This window comes from Dysidea avara, chromosome 13 (genome assembly GCF_963678975.1).
Source record: "Dysidea avara chromosome 13, odDysAvar1.4, whole genome shotgun sequence".
NCBI lineage: Eukaryota > Metazoa > Porifera > Demospongiae > Dictyoceratida > Dysideidae > Dysidea > Dysidea avara.
This window is the reverse complement of record NC_089284.1, coordinates 11,018,168-11,039,473: the sequence shown is the minus strand read 5'-3', so window position 1 is coordinate 11,039,473 and position 21,306 is coordinate 11,018,168. Positions and strand designations below refer to the sequence as shown.

Sequence of the window (21,306 nt, the reverse complement as noted above, 5' to 3'; positions counted from 1 at the left end):
GTGTGTGTGTGTGTGTGTGTGTGTGTGCATTGTGTGTGTGTGTGTGCATTGTGTGTGTGTGTGTGCATTGTGTGTGTGTGTGTGTGCATTGTGTGTGTGCATTGTGTGTGTGTGCATTGTGTGTGTGTGTGTGCATTGTGTGTGTGTGTGTGTGTGTGTGTGTGTGTGTGTGTGTGTGTGTGTGTGTGTGTGTGTGTGTGTGTGTGTGTGTGTGTGTGTGTGTGTGTGTGTGTGCATTGTGTGTGTGTGTGTGTGCATTGTGTGTGTGTGTGTGTGCATTGTGTGTGTGTGTGTGTGCATTGTGTGTGTGTGTGCATTGTGTGTGTGTGTGTGTGTGTGTGTGTGCATTGTGTGTGTGTGTGCATTGTGTGTGTGTGTGCATTGTGTGTGTGTGTGTGCATTGTGTGTGTGTGTGTGCATTGTGTGTGTGTGTGTGTGTGCATTGTGTGTGTGTGTGTGCATTGTGTGTGTGTGTGTGCATTGTGTGTGTGTGTGTGCATTGTGTGTGTGTGTGTGCATTGTGTGTGTGTGTGTGCATTGTGTGTGTGTGTGTGTGTGTGTGTGTGTGTGTGTGTGTGTGTGTGTGTGTGCATTGTGTGTGTGTGTGTGCATTGTGTGTGTGTGTGTGTGCATTGTGTGTGTGCATTGTGTGTGTGCATTGTGTGTGTGTGTGTGTGTGTGTGTGTGTGTGTGTGTGTGTGTGTGTGTGTGTGTGTGTGTGTGCATTGTGTGTGTGTGTGTGTGTGCATTGTGTGTGTGTGTGTGTGCATTGTGTGTGTGTGTGTGCATTGTGTGTGTGTGTGTGCATTGTGTGTGTGTGTGTGTGTGTGTGTGTGTGTGTGTGTGTGTGTGTGTGTGTGTGTGTGTGTGTGTGTGTGTGTGTGTGTGTGTGTGTGTGCATTGTGTGTGTGTGTGCATTGTGTGTGTGTGTGTGTGTGTGTGCATTGTGTGTGTGTGTGTGTGTGTGTGTGTGTGTGTGTGTGTGTGTGCATTGTGTGTGTGTGTGTGTGCATTGTGTGTGTGTGTGTGCATTGTGTGTGTGTGTGTGTGCATTGTGTGTGTGTGTGTGCATTGTGTGTGTGTGTGTGCATTGTGTGTGTGTGTGTGTGTGTGTGTGTGTGTGTGTGTGTGTGTGTGCATTGTGTGTGTGTGTGTGCATTGTGTGTGTGTGTGTGCATTGTGTGTGTGTGTGTGCATTGTGTGTGTGTGTGTGTGTGTGCATTGTGTGTGTGTGTGTGCATTGTGTGTGTGTGTGTGCATTGTGTGTGTGTGTGTGTGCATTGTGCGTGTGCATTGTGTGTGTGCATTGTGTGTGTGTGTGTGTGTGTGTGTGTGTGTGTGTGTGTGTGTGTGTGTGTGTGTGTGCATTGTGTGTGTGTGTGTGTGCATTGTGTGTGTGTGTGTGTGTGTGTGTGTGCATTGTGTGTGTGTGTGTGTGTGTGTGTGTGTGTGTGTGTGTGTGTGTGCATTGTGTGTGTGCATTGTGTGTGTGTGTGTGTGCATTGTGTGTGTGTGTGTGCATTGTGTGTGTGTGTGTGCATTGTGTGTGTGTGTGTGCATTGTGTGTGTGTGTGTGTGCATTGTGTGTGTGTGTGTGTGCATTGTGTGTGTGTGTGTGCATTGTGTGTGTGTGTGTGCATTGTGTGTGTGTGTGTGCATTGTGTGTGTGTGTGTGCATTGTGTGTGTGTGTGTGCATTGTGTGTGTGTGTGTGCATTGTGTGTGTGTGTGTGCATTGTGTGTGTGTGTGTGTGTGTGTGTGCATTGTGTGTGTGTGTGTGCATTGTGTGTGTGTGCATTGTGTGTGTGTGCATTGTGTGTGTGCATTGTGTGTGTGTGTGTGTGTGTGTGTGTGTGTGTGTGTGTGTGTGTGTGTGTGTGTGTGTGTGTGTGTGTGTGCATTGTGTGTGTGTGTGTGTGTGTGTGTGTGTGTGTGTGTGTGTGTGTGTGTGTGTGCATTGTGTGTGTGCATTGTGTGTGTGTGTGTGCATTGTGTGTGTGTGTGTGTGCATTGTGTGTGTGTGTGTGCATTGTGTGTGTGTGTGTGCATTGTGTGTGTGTGTGCATTGTGTGTGTGTGTGTGTGTGTGTGTGTGTGTGTGTGTGTGTGTGTGTGTGCATTGTGTGTGTGTGCATTGTGTGTGTGTGTGTGCATTGTGTGTGTGTGTGTGTGTGTGTGTGTGTGTGTGTGTGTGTGTGTGTGTGCATTGTGTGTGTGCATTGTGTGTGTGCATTGTGTGTGTGTGCATTGTGTTTCTATGTACACATGCATGTTATAGAATAGGTGAAAACCTGTGTTTGTGTGTGACACAACACTTTAGTAAGTATTTAATAGCAATGGAAATCTAATATATGTCATATTTGGTATTTCTGTGTATTATGTAATAACCTAATGACATGGTAGAGTAGTATATTGTATAGAGTGATACAGTGATAGGTTTACTATGGATAACTGATGTGTGTCACATATAGATATGTGAGCATCTCAGCACTGACTTGAAGCATACGAATTGAGAAAATCAAAATTTAAAAAAAAATTGTAAAATTACACATGCTACAAACAAAAATACGCAAGTTTTATTGGGCCATTACTCAGAGAAGGAAGACTCAAACTATTCACCATCTTATTCACCTGCTCATGGAAAGTCTGAAAATCTTTGTTAGCCCCAATGGTATGCGTGTCACATGCATTTAATTATGATGCGGTAAACATAAGCAAGATCGTCGCCATTTCTTCAATTAAACTACCTTCATATCCATTATGCATAAGTAACTACAGGGCTAACACTATGCCTTGGCTGATTTGCTAATCCATGGTGAACATTTTAAGCCAGGTTGCAACGTTGTAGACTAATACAAATGGAAGTTATGGCTGCAAGTGTAAGTGCCTGTAGTTATTTCTTGTATAGTTGTTGTACAAATTAATTATCTTTTTCTTCCTACTGCCTAGCACTATAATTCCGAAACTACTCACCACAGAAGGCTGAAACTTTGGTGATCCATTCCTTGGATATTGCAGGTAATGCTGAGAAAATAAAATTAAATTCGGAAGTTGTGCAAACAAGTCGGGTTGTAGCTGAGATGGTCGCATATACTGAATTCCAGAGGAGAAGTTAATGCTGTCAAAAAAACTTGACTATTAATGGCTGTAGTGGCAATGAAATAAAATTTACAAAAAGGTGTGTTACTACTCGACTGGACACTCCCAGATCAATTTAAATTGTTCTTCATGTTGAAACTGTTTGATAATAAAGAAATTTATGCATTGATGGAGACAATAGTATACTATTTTGTGGCATGTTGAACGAGTTCATATACATGTATGCATATACGTAGTACCAAATAGGGAAGGAAAAAAACAGCTTGCACTGTCATAAGAATAGCTTTTGGTTGGCACCTAGTTTATTATTATCTTTCTAAAGTAACTTCTCTATTACTCTATACTCTGGTTATATTTAATGGAATGTGTTATACCATCTTAACCTAACTCCCACTGAAACTGTTTACCATATAAATGTTATGTTGTTATTGTAGGGGGATATTGTAGTATGTGTTTACATGTGCTCTCCTGTTGGTTTAGTCATGTTGGAGTTTTGTTGTGTTTGTGTAGCAATTTTGTCCTCATGTGAGTAGACTGATAACCTGACCATTGTTATTATTGTTAATGGCTGACTGTAAATAACATCACCAACTTGTACTATGTAACTACATTTGTGATGATCAGTGTAGTTTTTTTTGTTTTTTTTTGTGGTGGGATTGAGAAGGTGTGGTAATATGTTATGCCTTCCTCAAATTGTTTTTTTCACTCTGTATCAGCAATTGGAAACATTAGTCAAATTCCCCACATTTTGTGTCTGTGGTTTTAAACCTGGAAGATAAGGATATAAGAACTACCTGGCTACTGTTTTTCTTGGTTGCCTCCCCTATCCAATTGTCAAAACACTGTAGGACAACCTGACTGTAATGACTGGTGTATTGGATTGTTTGACTGCTCTATTAGAGTATCTCAATCTTTTTCAAGTGCTTGATCTGCAGGTGTAAAATGGTAGCCATGCATTGGCCTGTAGCCTCATGAATGTGGTCAGGCATTGAGGCAGTGATACAGGCAGACCAAACTAGGGATTTTGACATTTTTTCTTCAAAAATCTATGTTAGGTCACCTGTAGGTGTTTAACACTGTATTTGATGTTGAATGGAGTAAGACTATTGTGTAAAGGTGATTTTCATCCCATGTGACATTTCTATCATGATTTTTAGACACGCTACTTTTAGCGGCACTCATCACTTTATGGGGGAACACTACTAAACAGTACTATTGTACTGTTTTACGCTTAAAGCATTGCCTATGCTTGTGCATATGAAAAATACAGCACTCTAGGGTTGTCTCAAGACTAGAATAGCACTTGGCTTTGCCTCATGCTATATTAGCTTCTCAACACACCCGTCATGCTTTAATTCACACATGGCAGTACTTTTAGTATGACTAAATAGTGATATGGTGTGTACTGTGAAGTGAAGAGAATAGATACAGTAATAGTGATCCATTTTCAAAGAGGAAAGTATTTGAGAGCATCATGTATCTCAGCTGATGCAACAATGATGACTTACTTATCACATTTATTGTCATACAGCATCAGTATGGTGAAGACACCAAGAGCTAACACAGTTGGTTCATCATTTACCAGTAGTAGTCGGTCATTAACACATCGTGACAACACTAGTGTACATGCTTTGGATTTGGGTGATAGAGAGGCCAAGACAAGATGGAGTTTTAGGGTGAGTAGTTACCTTTAATGGTATAATATTCACTTGTGTACGTATATAACATGTATATACCAGGGACCCCTATACATTGGAATGTTGCTACTATTCAATGTCAAAGAAAATTAATCATAGAGTCCCTATGGATATAAACTAATCACGTGCCGCTTCACTAGGTCTTATACATAATTAATATTTTGTAACAATTGTTAGGTGAATTATTTCACTGACGAAAGTTAAGGAGGCAGGCTAATTTCTATGCTTATTTTCTGGTAAGTCATTTTATGTATAGATATTTTCAGACAAATGCTTTGAAGAATTTCCAATTTTTTCTTACCGTGTTCTTTTGTTGTAGTAGGAGTATTAGTTGTATCAAGAGTATAAACTCTTGATTGTATTATTCTGGATTATCTTTTAAATGGTTTCATGATGTTTCCAATTTTATCACCAATTTTGCCTGCTTATAGTCCTCCTAAACATACTGTCACAAGATGAATGGTTTCATGATGCAATATTAACTGCTGCCATGATTGAAAGAACACGCTACGTAAAATTGAGCACAAAACCAGGGTGGAATAGGTGGTGCTTATTAGTTTCATATCCATAGGGTTATACTATCTATGAATTAACATGTGCGAACATGGCATGCTAGTGCGCAGTTGTATTGTCAGTAAACACTCTAATAGAACAACCAGTATATTATAACCTCTTGACTGATGTATTATTGTTTGTACGTATTAGGAGCCATCAGGATCAGTCAGTAGTAGTGGACCTTCAGCCAGTAAACTACCACCATCCTCAGAACCATCGTCATCTTCCATCAAACATAGTGGTGGCTCCTTTACTTCTTCCTCTAATGGCAGTAGATCATTGAGAGTGTCTGCAGAACATCACACTGGGACTGGAACTACTGTGTAAATTTGTGTGACTTGTAATTGCCTTTCCTACAGGCCGTGTTTCTCTCTTATATGATCCATCATGAAATATATTATATATTTTTGTTTATGTACATTATTTGTGTAAACTAACTCCTTTTTAACAAGTTGTAGAGAAACAATGATTATTATTGTAAATAATAGCATGATGATGATGTGTGAATGATTAAAATTATGTGGTGAAGTGGAGTAGTGAAATAATTTCGTTCAAATTTTATGATTTACGGTTTCTGCACATTATTTAGAAGCAACTTCGCCTTCTTTATTTCCGAATTTGTGTGACCTCAGAAGACTTATCCTAAACAGGTGTCTATATTTGTGCGTACGTGTTAATTGTAGCATCTGTGATTGTACAGGATCTCCATTTCTTTGTGCTTGCTCGGTCGCTCTTTTTTTTGTATGGTTTCAACTTCAAGTAGATACTTTGTAATGCAAAAATGTACGCCCAACTTTCTTCAAACGAGTGCGTTCGACGTATTGACGATGCTAATAGATAAGCGCTTCGAGTCATTATGGCGCGTTTTCTAGTCTGCCACGCCCACCATTTAAGTATTCAAAACTATACTATGCTCTTTGCTCGGAGGACACTATAGATTTGGTTTTGTAATGTAACTAAATAGGTGTAACTTGTATGTAGTTTGGTAGCTTGCAATTACAAGGGGTTGACACACAGGCACTCACTGAGGTAGATCTGCGACCGCGGTCAAAGGTCAAGGCCATCAAAATCGTGCCAATTCAACGGTCAAGGGTAAAAGCTTTCAACCCACAATCAAAAAGTGCTGAAATATCGTCGCTCGGTCAAAGGTCCAAAAAGGCTCTTAGTCACAGGTCAAAGCGAAATTTCGGCCGGTCAAGACTTTGACCGCGGTCGCAGATCTACCTACGGCGCGTACCTATGTGACACTCCCTTGTAATTAGTCTTTGTATTCTTTTGTTATTTTATGGGTAGTTGGAAAAGGCGGATACGGTTGGACACGTATATTTTTAAAATACACTTAATTTTTTACAAAACTGTTGTTTTTCATACCTAACATTGTTTTTACAGTAGCATTCGCTTCCATACCCAGGTGTCGATCTTGTCATAGCGTTTATCCACTTATAAGTACATGTGTGAAGGATAGACTAGCACTCTAAAGACCTTATAGTGTTGTACACATGACCTAGAAATCTAATTCAGTGTCGTAGAGATTAAGCTGGCATGCCCCAACCTAATCTTGTAGGCCAGGTCCTTGAAGCCCTCAATGCTTGGTATAAGCGTCTGCACCTTATACTAAAAGGAGTAAGGTTGTGGATTTGGCCTGCTAAGCCAAGTTGCATGGGGCGTACAAGCTAATCTCTACAATTATATAGCTATTAGACTTTAGAGCATGTGTACAACACATATGGTCTGTGGAGTGTTGGTCTAGTCCTTCACACATGCGCTTATTATATAGTTACACAACGGCCACGAGTGCTCTGCCTGATATAAACGCACGAGCCTGAGGGCCGTTAGGCCCGAAGGCAAGTGCGTTTATACAGGCAGAGCACGAGTGCACGTTGTATAACTGTTATGTACCACTCACCTAATAGGTGGGGAGAGTCTCACAAGACAGCTGTAACACTTATAAAGGCCAGGTTTCTAACATTGATTGTGGGTAACCAAGCTGGACGTTGCGATGACGTTCCCCCTGCAGTACTGCAGCCACCTGAGATATTGAAAGCTAGTACACTATGGGTTATATCACTAACCTGTATTCGCTGTTCGACTCTCATCATGTAGTGCTCAGCATGCCAGCGTGATCACTCAATCGCCATATAGACTAAGCGCCAGACTAATCGCCATAGTGATTCTCTCGAGCAAAAAAAAAGTAGCTAAATAGACGTTTTAAGTAAACAAAACCTAACTACTAAACGATGCTAGTCTAATTCTTACTATTCACACTGGCTAAACTCGAATCAGGTGGTATGACAAAACTGGTTACCACAATCGAACGTAAAAGTTAGTATTATTTAGAATATATTTGTTTTATTGAGTCATTGTCGAAGTGGGCTACAGTTTAATCTGGGCTAAGATGGCACCAGACTAGTAAGGTGTATAAGTACGTTTATATATATATGTAGACTAGAGTTGTGGCCACCTGTGTTGGATTTTTCGATCGCCATTAGCTGCTTGTAAACATTGTACGTATTGGTGACGTTATGGCCCACAATCGACCTTTACATGTCAGGCTATAAAAGAATTCGAGTGATCTGTGAAGTGTCTTTCCACCTATTAGGTGAGGTGTCGTAGTGGTCTTCGCCACCGGCACTTGTGCTATGCTGCACAAAACCTCAGCCAGTGCAATATCTGTATATTGCACTGCGGTCGGTGCATTATAACTTATAATGCACTCGTTGTGGTCTAAAAAACCGCAACCAGTGCGTTATAAGTAATAATGCACTCGCTGCGATCTGCAGCAGTGCAATATACAAATTATGGCACTGGCGCCTTTGAACTGCCCACGCAGAGTGGTACATAATTGGATAAACGCTATGACGAGATCAACTCCCGGGTCTGGAAGCGTAGACTGCTGTAAAAATGTTAGGCATGAAAAATAATTGTTACATAAATGTAAAAGTAAGTGTCCGTATCCGCTTTTTCCAACTACCCTTATTTTGTGTTTGGAGATGTCCCTTTACTCAGTCAAAACTACAGTAATTAGTGAAAGTACTTGTAGCTTAGTTTGACAGCTAGTTGATTTGTATATTCTTGTATCCTTTGACAATGTATAATTTCTCAATTCATCTCCTTTGTAAAATAAGTTAGAGCACTCGTGTACTGTATAGTAGGGACCACAAAGGAGTGGCATGGCCCACAAAATAACTTTCACCCAAAAACCAGCCTCAATTTTCCCTGACAGCGATGAGGCAGTATTGGAGTCCATAATAGGATGGATGGCTGTGGTGTTCGGGATTAATAGTGCAAGCATTGTAAACAGGAAAGAGTAAAATAGTGTGAGGCAAAGCCAAGCACTATTTCCTTCCTGTTTACAATGCGAGAACTATTAATCCCGAATACCACGACCATCCGTCCTATTGCAAATTAATCTGACAATCATAGCAACTGTTGCTAGGCAGCAGGAAACTAAAAAATAACCGCTGCAAAAGACCAATCATACTTAGCAACCATTGCCTAGCAACTATTGCCATGGTTTCATGATATTTCCTTAGCAATTGTTACTAAGCAACCATATTGTTGCTATGCCATGGGGCATTTATCACTATAGTAACACTAGTTGTCAAGTCGGGCATTTACTTATAATAATAGAAACACACTACACTATTTTAGCCAATCAAATTAGCATTACAGATTTTTGTCAAGGGGTCTTGACAAACAATGAGAGATGTACCGATATGGTTTTTGGCATGTACCGATATCCGATACTGATGCCACCAAAAGAAGCTATGGTGGCCCTAAAGGTTGCACCATGTGCAAATATCTAAGCGACAACATCTACACGACAATTGACAATATCCTTGTGACGTTGGGTGATCACTATGTGACTGTAGACAATAATTATGCAATGATAGACAATTACCTATGTGATAATAGTGATTCGATGATTGACAATAATCACATGACAATAATGATGAGACGATCGTGTGATCAATGATAATTTTGTATGACGATCACTGGCTGCATGTTATTACTAGGTCTGAAATTGAAATTTGTTATTTCTGCTGCTGTGGTTGTTGCTGATGTTGTTAATTATTGTTGTCGTAGTTTGCTTGTTGCATCTTACTGTTCAAGTGTAGCAACTTGTAGCACCACAACCAACGACAGCAAGCTACAAGGAGAGGAAAACTTCAGACCTTGTAACAACATGCAACCAGTGATTGTCGTACAAAATTATCATCGATCATGCAGTTGTTTCATCATGATTGTCGTGTGGTTATTGTCAATCATCGTATCACCATTGTCGTATAGGTAATCGTCTATCATCGCATAATTATTGTTTACCATCACATGGATATTGTCAATCATCGCATAGATGTTGTCGCTTAGTTATTGGTGCATGGCGCAACCTTTAAGGCCACCATAAGAAGCCGATAACCGATAGTTGATCCGATATTTGCATTATAGTTTTAAGCAAACAAAATTGTACATTTACCTACCTTACAACAAAATGTGCATGTATTCATTGCTATACTCTGCTTGTGGTGGTATTAGTGTTGTTCCAGTTCTCAGTACTGGAACTAAAATAATTCCAGTTTCTGCCCTTTTTATTCCAGTTCTAGAACTAGAACTGGAACTGGAACAATAATTTTGCTGTTCTTAAGACTGGAACTGGAACTAGAACTATACTTTCTTCAAGACTGGAACTAGAACTAGAACTAGAACTATAAAGAAATTTTATCAAGTACTGGAACTAATACTGGAACTGGAATTGGTCATAACCATACAGCTTTTGCCAATGAGATTTTATGTTCTTATAAGACCAGAATTTATCTGCAGACAAAAGCACTTAATGTAGTATATAACTTCATAAAAGATGTATGTATTACAACCATGTATACAACAATGTGCTAAAAACTGCTTGAAACAACTGATTAGCTATAATATTAGAACAGAATGCAAAATGCTGGCTCAGTCACATGTTATGTCTGGTTCAGTGTTTGATAATTACATGTAGCTACAAGTCTTTTAGTACCACCCTATAGAGTGTTAGGGTTATAGTTGTTAGTGTAATAATGCTGATAACTACTATACAGTATTGGCTACATACTATACAGTATTAGCTACATATATGAAACAAGTAAACCTGTAGCATATTAGCTTATATAACTTAATAGTGAGTCTCCATATTTTATTATGGGCTTTTGGTAATACTTAAGTTAAAATAAGTGTTGTTCTAGAATATCAAGTAAATGTCATGGCTCCTGCCTGAACTGGAACTAGAACTGTAATTCTAAAAATTATGGTTCCAGAACTGGAACTAGAACCGTAATTCTAAAGATTATGGTTCCAGAACTGGAACTAGAACTGTAATAACTAGCTGATACTGGAACAACACTAGGTGGTATACAGCTTGGGTTTCTATTGTGTAATCAGACAATTAAGTACCAACAAACATTTTTATGTATACTCCCATGAAACCTTAAACGGATATTTCTGCATTGCTCTGCATTCTAACGGCTTGTGAGAAAGGTGGTACAGCAAGTTTCCTTGATTATCCTGTGACCCTTCTTTTTATTACAAAGGTACTTCATTTGTAAAGACTGATAAGCTTTCCAGCAACAAACACCAGAATCGTGTGTATTTGTATGGCTTCTTGTAGCGTAGTGCTTGTTGCAGAGTGAACAGTAAGCCACTGGCACGAAAGAGCCACATGGATGACGTAGAAAATCAATGCATAATCAGTTTATGTACAAATTATTGCTACTGTATAAATATCGGTAGTGATATCGGTCCTCCTACTGTTCTGTACTGATACCGATGTTGGTAAAAATTACCATATTGGTGGCCAATATTTTAGCTGATCCAATTATTGGTACACCTCTAAATACTAATTCTGTTAGCTAATCGCTTGACGTATTTCAATATAATACGTCAAGCTGCTATTGAGAGTATTGTAATGTAACACATTCACTTGTTGGATTAGTTCAGTGCCAGAAATAAGAATTCATCATTGACTGGTCAAATGTTCTAGCAAGATTAAATTTGGTAGGTCGTTTCCAGATTTGATTGGCCATCTTGTCTCCTGGGAACAGCAAGTGGTATGTAGCTGATGTGCTTCTGAGGACAGCATCACAGGATATTATACTATTGGACACCATGAGCAATCCTTCACAGGTCACCAACATATGGAACACCTAGAAACACTTCTAACTCCACCACATACATTTTAGGAGCCCATATGAAATTTAGGAGCCCATTTTCATATGGGCTCCTATTAAATTTGTTAATCAAAAATGTGTGCATTAACTAACTTATTTTACAGTATGACTAGCTACCTTACAGCATGATGACTAAGATAAAGCATGTGGGCTACGAATATCTACCAGGTTAAACGCCACAGCTTTGGTAATAGCCACACCTCATCACCATTAGAAGAAATGTGCTCCAGTACATAGATTAAACGTACTAACCATCACATAACAATGATTCGGCTACAGCAACAACCGCTACCATCCTTCACGTTATCCATGTCGAGCCAGCTTACCCTCGGCCATGAGATATGATTATGATGTGATTTATCGTCTGATATTGCTGGTTTCCACTATTTTACTTCAAAATTAATTGCTCGGTATATCCCTGATGTCAGTAACGCGGAAGGGGGCATCACTCCTGGCATAGATACTAGAGTGCCTATGCTCCTGGCACATGTGTCTCAACTGGATCCCGCCAAAAACTAGACACAAGTCGCTTTAAATTCCTTTACTCAGTAGACTCGAATATCCTCAAATGTACATAGTCTAAATGCTTTCAATCTTCCGAAGTCTTCACAAAACAATTTAAGTTTACATCCACCAATGTGTGCACCAAAATATTAGAATACTGTCGTCTGTGGTCACATGGTAACGTCCTATGGGCCCCCGTCATCACTGGGACCATAGATAGTGGGTAGCCTATACTGGGACGTTGAGCAGCTGTGAGGTACGCTATCAGCTTAATGTGACATCTGTTATAGTTTGCTTGATTTTTAATTTGTGAATGTTTACCAACTGTCTTGCTGCTTGTTGGACATTTGACCGAACAAGCCTCGATCTAAATAGTCGGTCAAAATGTGATTTTGCTCGGAAAATGGCCGACGGCTGACTTATTTCTGGCACTGTTAGTTAGGTAAAACTAAGCCCAAACAAGCTTTCAAATCAACTCTAAACACTTTCAACAAGTTGCTATGGAATTTTAAAAATAATTTATTTAATGTAATTTTCTGCTGACTGACTAATTAATGCCTTCATACAAACGTAACTCAATAACGGCTAAGGCTACGGGCTTGATTTTTTCACTGTTTGACATCGCTTCAGCCCAAGAGGTGCCTTTTTGTTTACTGCAGTATGTACAATGCATTCTTCATGGACTTACCAGTGTCCTCCTTTGTGTCCCATTTATCTTTGCTGACATCGAAAAGTGTCAATTTGGCGATAGCACGTGATGGCTTCCCTTCATAATGGAAATTTGTCCGTATTATTCATAGTGGCTGTTTGATTGCAGAGGTGCTTTTCGAACAGTTCTTGATTTGTACTGCTGTGTAACGGGTTGAACACAGCCAACAATAAAACATAATGGATACTTCACTTTTCAGACGATAATGGGGCATGTGGCACCATTTCTTGTGGTATGCATGGATTGCAGAGGTACTTTTCGAACAGTTCTAGATCCAAAATGCTGTGTAACGGGTTGACATAGCTGACAATGAAGCGTAATGGATATTTCACTTTTCAGATGATTCTGGGTCGTGTGGCGCCATTTCAGATGCGGTATGCATGGGTTCACCAGTCATAATAATCTTGAGCATGGTAGGGATATAACACTTCTTATTGTTTTACTGTGAATTAATATCATGGACTACTCCAGCTTGTTTCAGTACTTTTTATCGATGTGCTATGGTCCCTACTCTAGTTGAAAATTCCAATTTTTTTCTGTGTACTTATTAATAATTCAAGGTTGCTATTGTTTCGGCAGCCGGAAATATTTTGCCTGGGCTATTGTTCCAGCAGTCCACTAGATTTCTCTCACTATCAAACACATGTGCGAGCTAGGGGTTGACAAGCGTCTAGTATGCTCCAAGTATATTCGACTTTAGGGCACACGACCAGTAGTTTGCCTCAGGTCTTGTACTTTAGGTTACACGACAAGTAGTTCACAGGCAAACCTTAGAGTTAGGGTTGGATTCAGCTTTGATTTCTTCTTCACCTTTGTCTTTAATTACTCCACTCGGACACTAATAAGGTAGAAACTAAGGGAGGTGGGTAGCTGGGAGCCACGTAGCACAGTGGCTATGACTCTGGGCTCACATACAGGAGGTCCAGGGCTTGATTACTGGTAGAAGATTTTGTTTTCGCTTCAAGACCCTTTTTGTCTAAGTTTTATTTTTATTCACGTGACTGCCAGAACAAAAGCAACAGCCTAATACATTTTGATGTGCTTATGGACTTTACCCACAATGACATCACAAGCACAAGATGGCCACGTTATTTTTATGGACTTTACCCACAATGACATCACGAGCACAAGATGGCCACGTTATTTGGGAGACTAATGTACTGGCACCTATGGAGAAATTGTTTTGATCAATCATATTTCAGCCAGGGAAGGAGATGTTGACCTCTAAGCAACAGGTATGGTTACAAGACAACACAATGAACGATTTGTATCGCATGCTGGAAAAATTTCGAGATAACGCTTGTTTGCAATGGCAGATGTTACCTTATACCCATAGCAACATGTTGGCTACTGGATGGTATCTTGCTTCATGAGTGAAATATGATGGGTCAAAATTTCTCCATAGATACCTGTACATTTGTCCCCCAAATAACGCAGCCATCTTGTGCTCCGTGGCATCATTGTGGATAAAGTCCATTACCAAGACTATATAATGGGGAGGGAGACCTATTTATTCAATAAAATGGCAAGTGAATTTTCCATTTCAGTGGACCTTTAACTTCTACCGATTTACCGGTTTTGATAGTTTGCCAATCAGGATGTGTCCTCTAGCCATTGGAACTGGAGAGGACAGCAGACGTGATGCTGTAGAGTTCCAGTACTAGTACTGTCGCCTAGTACAACACTTGCATGCTAGACTACAAAGGAAGAGTACAACACAGATTGTTCCTTTGAATACGGGCAGTACACAATCCTGGGTACATAGTATATAATCTCTGGCTGACACGAGAAGTAGAGAAAACACCAATTCATGGCAGAATGATCAGTGCCTATTATTGGAAATACTAGAGCACAAGGGTGTATATAGGTAGTTTACTCTGTAAAATTTAAAGGGACCCAAGTGATAAAACCAGTGAAACAAGAGATGGATGATGGTATTACAACATAGCTCTGTGGCGAAATTCCTATTGCGTACAGTAGACAAACTTTTATTGGCTTGGGCCCACTGCAGGCTATTAGCCTGCAATATGCTTGGAAAGGCATAGCAAATCAATGATCAAAAGTGAGATTTGCAGTACTTGCTAGCAGGTTTCTAACCACTTGAAGGACATGCTAGCAGGCCTCTTAGTGGTTTTTTAAAGACCTCATTATCTTGCATAAGTCAAATTGTATTCTGCTAACAAGTACATAAAAAATTGGAATTTTCAATTAGAGTAGGGACCATAGTACATTGATAAAAAGTACTGAAACAAACTGGAGTAGTGCGTGTTATATCCCTACTGTGCTCGAGTTACCATAATGGAAATGCACAGTCTGGATATAACACTTCTTATTATTGTTTTACTGTGATTTAATTTTGTGTTTCTTATTGTTTTACTGTGATTTAATATTGTGTACTGCTCCAGCTTTTTATCGATGTGCTATGGTACCTATTCTAGTTGAAAATTCCAAATTTTTCTGTGTACTTGTTTGTTATTGTCTCAGTGAAAAGTGAGATATCCATTACGCTTCATTGTCAGCTATGTTCAACCCGTTACACAGCATTACGAATCAAGAACTATTCGAAAAGCACCTCTGCATCAAAGTAGCCACTATGAAAAATATGGACAATTTCCGTTATGAAGGTAAGCCATCATGTGCTACCACCAAATCGACACCTTATGCTGTCAGCAAAGATGAATGGGACACAAAGGAGGACACTGGTAAGTCCATGAAGAATGCACAGTACGAACTGCGGTATGCCAAAAGGCACATGTCCGGCTGATGCGACCTCACTTGAACACTGAAAAAATCAAATCCATAGCCGAAGCCGTTATCAAGTTATGCTTGTCTGAAGACATCAGCCAGTCAGTTACTCAGTTATGTTAGGACCTCCATTATCCGAACCCTCGATTATCCAACAGTAGTTGTGACTGTTCTAATCGAGTATTTTGTCACCAGCTGTGTGTTCTATTAGAGTAGTGTATTGTCTACTAGACTACTAGACTATTTGAACATAACTCTATATATAAATGAATTGGCTTACTCAGTCAGTCAGTAGAAAATTCCATTTTATAGATTTCATAGCAACTTGTTGAAAGCATTTTGGGTCGATCTGAAGGCTTGTTTGGTTTTATTCTGGCTCATTGTCATCAAGGAAAAGTGAGGGTGGTTTTTGGGTAATATTTTTCATGGGCGACGCCCACACCTTTCTGATTCGTACTGTATGATACCATTTTCTAATTCTGAATATTCACTTGTATATAAATCAGGCGTAGCCAAGGAGGCGTTTGTCCCCCCTCCCCCCCATCACTAAGTGGTTTTTTAAACCTCTGTCACAAGTTTACTAGTATTTAACTGACACACAAATGACTATAAATTATGTGCGCTACTACATGGTATCACCAGGGGTTGCTAGTGAATGAGCACACAAATTTCAACTCATTTGTGAACTCACTGAACGAAAATATTTGAGACCACTTCTATATTTAGCTTAGATTGCTCATGTGATAGAGCATTTTTGAACCTAAAAAGAGTGACCCGCTTGAAGTAACCTCACAGGAGTCTCAACTCACAAGTGACAAAGGAGACCAGATGACACTACAAACCTACTACCTACGAGGTGATAAAAGTGTTAAATGTACCAAGTTTATTTTCTTGAGTCAATCACACTGGATCTTTGTACGGCCGCAGTGCAGTGGCATGCCAGTCTAATTTTTTTTAACTTTGTCAGTCAGTCAGGCGGATCAGTCACAAACTTATAAGTTCTGCTAGTAAGAAAGGTGTTGAACTGGGATTTCGTGCAATACGTGGCATTTGAATTTCGCCGGCTGAAGTGAGTGAACACGTCATCCTGTCAGTGGGCTAGGACTGCAGCACAGGCTATGACTAACATAAAGTAACTGTGATACATAGTATTTGCACTAAAATATTCACAATATAGGTCTACCGGATTGTGGTAGATTAATTTTGTTGGAGTAGAGTTGTGGTACATGCAATGATGCTCGACGAATATACCTCCATTGATAACTGATAAGCAATCAGTAATGAAATAGTTACATAGCTAGTTATGTAAGCAGCCCACCATTGAGTCATTAGCCTTTTGTGCAGTCATGAACGATTTTGAGTGTTTTGTGGGGGCATGCATGCCTGCCCCTCCATCACCTTCTGACTGGCTATGCCCCTTATATAAATCTGACTTTATAGCTACTACTATTCTGCAATGCAGCTTGCAATTTCAGCCTGACTTTTGTAGTAATCATTTACAACTAGTCCACATACAACTAGCTTTTTGACCACAACCAGCTCTCTTTTTATCTCTTACAGTTCACTGCATAAAAATGTAATGAAGTAGTCGCTATATGTATGTTAGGGAGCGGTCGCATAGACTTTACAAACACTATGTGAACTAATTGTTAAGCCCTGTTGTGTTGTATTTACTAATTGAATCAGGCTGTAAATTATAAGCTGTTGATATAAGGTTATGCTTTGTTGTCAAAGGTGTCATGGGTAACCTAACAACAGACAAACAGCTTGAAATACTGTGTCTTATTAAAGGTTTTGTATGTGTGGCTTCTCATTCTCATGAACCCCATGCAAGCTGCAAGCACTTCAATTCAAACCCCTTGCATATACCAATTGCAACCTTACAAAATCTGTTGGTGACCTAACAGACTAAATCAACATTTGCAAACCCTCACAACTTTGTTACCTTGTTTTTGTACACTCTGATAAATAGTTCAAATTAGGCCTGTGTCAATTATGCCAGCATAATAAAAAGCATAATAGTCTGGAGTACAATGTCTAGCATATTACAAACTATGGAGTGGAGTTTAATTAAATATGTGATCGTCACAGCAAAAACCCGACTTGTTTGTACAAGCATGTGTATTGAGAACATGTAATTTAAAAATATTTTCTTAAAATTATGCATGCCATAAAGAAAAAATACTCTCGGGCCAGTAGTCGAAGAAGGAAGACTCAAATCAATTAAAACTATATACCATCATCTTATTCGCCTGCTTATGGAGAACTCTAAAAGTCTTTGTTTCATTTCTGTAGCTCTAACGGTATGCGCGTCACATGTGTTTGTTAGCATATGATGCGCTAAACGTAAACTAGATAGTCATCATTTTTTCTATCAAATCGCCTTCGTACCCATATGCGCAAATGACTACAGGTCTAACACTATACCTTGGTTGATGTGCTAATCCATAGTGAACATTTTAAGCTAAGTTGCAACATTGTAGACTAATCCAAACAGAAGTTATGGCTGTGAATGTAAGTGCCTGTCAGTATAATTGCTGTACAAATCGATTATCCTACTCTTCCTAATGTCTAGCGCTGTTAATCCAAAACTACTCACCACAGAAGGCTGAACCATTCCTTGGAAACTGCAGATAATACTGAGAAGGGAAAAAATTGTGAACCAAGTCAGGTTTTCCTAAGAAAATGAAATATGCATTGCTTAGATCAATACTCTCTAATAGAACAGTCACTTTGTAGTAAAATACTCTAATAGAGCATTCACTGATTAAAATGTTTCAAGATAATTATTGCTAACCTAGGAGCATAATGCAAGCATAATGGGAACACTGAAGAGCCTTACATGCTACTGCAGATGACTAAGATGGTATGGGGTAGATTATAAGTACGTACCCATGCTGGTTGTTGTGTGCGAAATTAAACTTGACTTTGATGGCTTGTAATTCATGAATACATAAAGTGATTTTACTAAATTAGGAATGTGAAATACCGAAAGCGACCATCAGCTGTAATTAAAATATTGTGAAGGGCCCATGTAGTTTTGCTTGTGTGAAAAACATTTTTTCTTCCTGTCAATATATACCCATGATGTGGCCTGCTGACTTTCAAAGCTGCATGACACACTTTTGAGTGTCTTGATACACACTTTTTCTGTTGCTCACCCATATCAGCTTCCATGGCCACACATCTCACCATCTTGTGTCTTGATACATTTTACAACAGTTATTGCTTTTATACAGTTGGTACATAACTACATTACATTTTCACAATGGCTGCTATGGATGTGAAGAAAGCAACGGATAGTCTCACTTGTCCAGTCTGCTATCAGATATTCAAGAATCCCAAGTACCTACCTTGTCATCACTCTTATTGTGAAAAGTGTCTGGAGAAGATGCAGGTACAATCTAAGATCATTTGTCCAGAGTGCAGAAGGGAAGCTACTGTTCCTGTTGGAGGAGTAAAGGATTTTGATAACAATTTTCTGATCAATCGGTTGGTGGATGAGTTGATCTTAAAGCGCAAGGTGGAAGGTGAAACAGAAGTGAAATGTGACGAGTGTACTGGAGAAGACCCAGTAGAGACATTTTGTCCGGATTGTACAATGTTTTTATGTCGTGTTTGTAATGAACATCACAAACGTAGCAATAGGTATCGAGGTCATGCCATAGTCCCATTAGTTGACTTGAGGTCAAAGAAGGAAGACATCTCAGTCCAGCCCAAACCAAAAGTAATGTTGTGTAAAGAGCACGAGAATGAGCTGAAATATTATTGTGAGACATGTGAGGAGCTGGTGTGTCTGTACTGCACCGTGAAGGAACACAATGGCCACAATCATGACACTGTAAAGAAAATGGCAAACAAGCAGAGGAGTGAGTTGAAGGATATCACTGGTCCAGTAGAGGGAATTATTAAAGATCTTTCTGAAGCTCATGACAAGATTACTGATATGGGAGATAAGATACGACAACAAGCTGGTGAAGTAGACAAGAAGATTGATGAACATTATGACAAACTGATTGAGAAGTTAAAAGAACAGAAAGAAGAGGTCAAGCAAAGGTTAGGTGAGATAGTGTCACAGAAGGAGGAGAAGATGGCAGCACAACTAGAGGAGGTGGAATCTACACAAACACAGGCAAGAAGCATGAAGGAAGTTGATGATGCAGTGAAGGAAAGTTCTGATGAAGAAGCACTTTCTGCAAAGAAACAAGTGATCAACCAAATGAAAGAGTTAACTGACAAGTACAAGAAACTAGACACAACACCAGTAGAATCAAACAACATCAAGTTTTATTCCAGTAAAGTCCAACTCCCACAATTTAGTCAGCTTATAGAAGGTGACCTTTCCAACTCTAAAATATTGTATTCATCTGGGTACACATGCGAAGGAGGACAGCTACAGTTCAAGATAATCACCAAGGATATCAAGGGTCATTCTTGCTCACTAGGAGGTGGTCAAGTATCAGTACAGGTGAAGTGGAGTACAGGAGAAGTGACTACTGCACAAGTTAGGGATAATGATGATGGTAGCTACACTACTTCTTTTGTAGCCAAACAAACTGGAGAGGTAAAGTTGTTGGTGTGCATTGAAGGAGAACAGATCAAAGCAAGTCCCTACATTGTTGTCATTCATAAACCATATACAGCTATAGATCAGCCCAGTAAAGTAATTAATAATAATGGACAAATGGGTAAACCATGGGGTATTGCATTTGGTAGGGATGGCATGTGGGCAGTAGCTGACTATGGCAAACACTGCATCTATGTATTTGATAGTGAGGATCAGTTGATAAGGCAGTTTGTTTGTAATGGTAAAGACCATGGTCTTTTCAGTGGTCTTATTGGTGTTGCATTTGATAGTGACAATTACCTGTATGTGGCTGATAATGGTAACCACAGGATACAGAAGTTTGATATTAATGGCAACTACCTGCTGCAGTTTGGTGTAGAGGGAAAAGCTGATGGTCAATTTAGTAGTATACATGGCATCACAGTACACAATGATAGGGTGTATGTAGCTGACTATGGTAACCATTGTATTCCAGTGTTTAAGACCAATGGAGAGTTTTGCCTCACAATTGGATCAGGACAAGTTGGTGATCCTGTTGATGTAGCAATCAGTTCCAGTAATCATTTGCTTGTTGTTGACTATAGTCATTCATGTGTTTACACCTTTACACTTGATGGTGGATATGTAGGCAAGTTTGGTACTAAAGGAACAGCCAGAGGTCAACTAGATCATCCATTTGGCCTCACTGTTGATGTCAATGGCTTCATCTTAGTGGCTGATACTTGTAATCATCGTGTATCAATCTTTGATCAAAATCGAACCTGCATACATTGCTTTGGTAGTAATGGTAAACAAAAAGGCCAATTTAAATGTCCTTATGGAATAGCTATTAGTCCTAATGGTAGTATCTACATCTGTGATAACCATAATTCCAGGGTACAGATATTTTAGTTATAGGTAGCTATATGTATTACACTACTTTGAATTACATTTACTGGATTTCATGGTAAATGCGTGACATAGTTATGTTTTTCTCTTTTATTTTTTTACTAAATTTTATGTAGTTTTGTGTATTATATATGATATGTAACAACTATTGTAATGGAACATTAATATACTGCACCTTTTATTAGAAACTGGTACAGCTGTATATGTCAGTAAAATTTGTTGACGTATGATTATAGCCTTTTGTATAAGTAATTATTTTTTAATTATTGTATAACATCTTTGTTACTTTATGATTGGTATTAATATTATATTATTGTGAAATACAAGTATAACAGGCTGGTAA

General features: G+C 39.2%; 1 protein-coding gene and 1 pseudogene across 1 annotated transcript; both read left to right on the top strand.

Annotated features, from left to right (window-relative positions):
* Positions 1–5,838, top strand: part of LOC136242228 (kazrin-like) — a 31,515-nt pseudogene extending 25,677 nt beyond the window's left edge.
* Positions 5,839–5,920: 82 nt separating this feature from the next.
* LOC136242321 (tripartite motif-containing protein 2-like) lies at positions 5,921–21,278 on the top strand. Its single transcript, XM_066033726.1, has 2 exons — positions 5,921–6,000; positions 18,748–21,278. The coding sequence occupies exon 2, from the start codon at positions 18,777–18,779 to the stop codon at positions 20,964–20,966; it is 2,190 nt and encodes a 729-aa protein (XP_065889798.1). The 5' UTR covers positions 5,921–6,000; positions 18,748–18,776; the 3' UTR covers positions 20,967–21,278.
* The last annotated feature ends 28 nt before the right edge of the window (positions 21,279–21,306 follow it).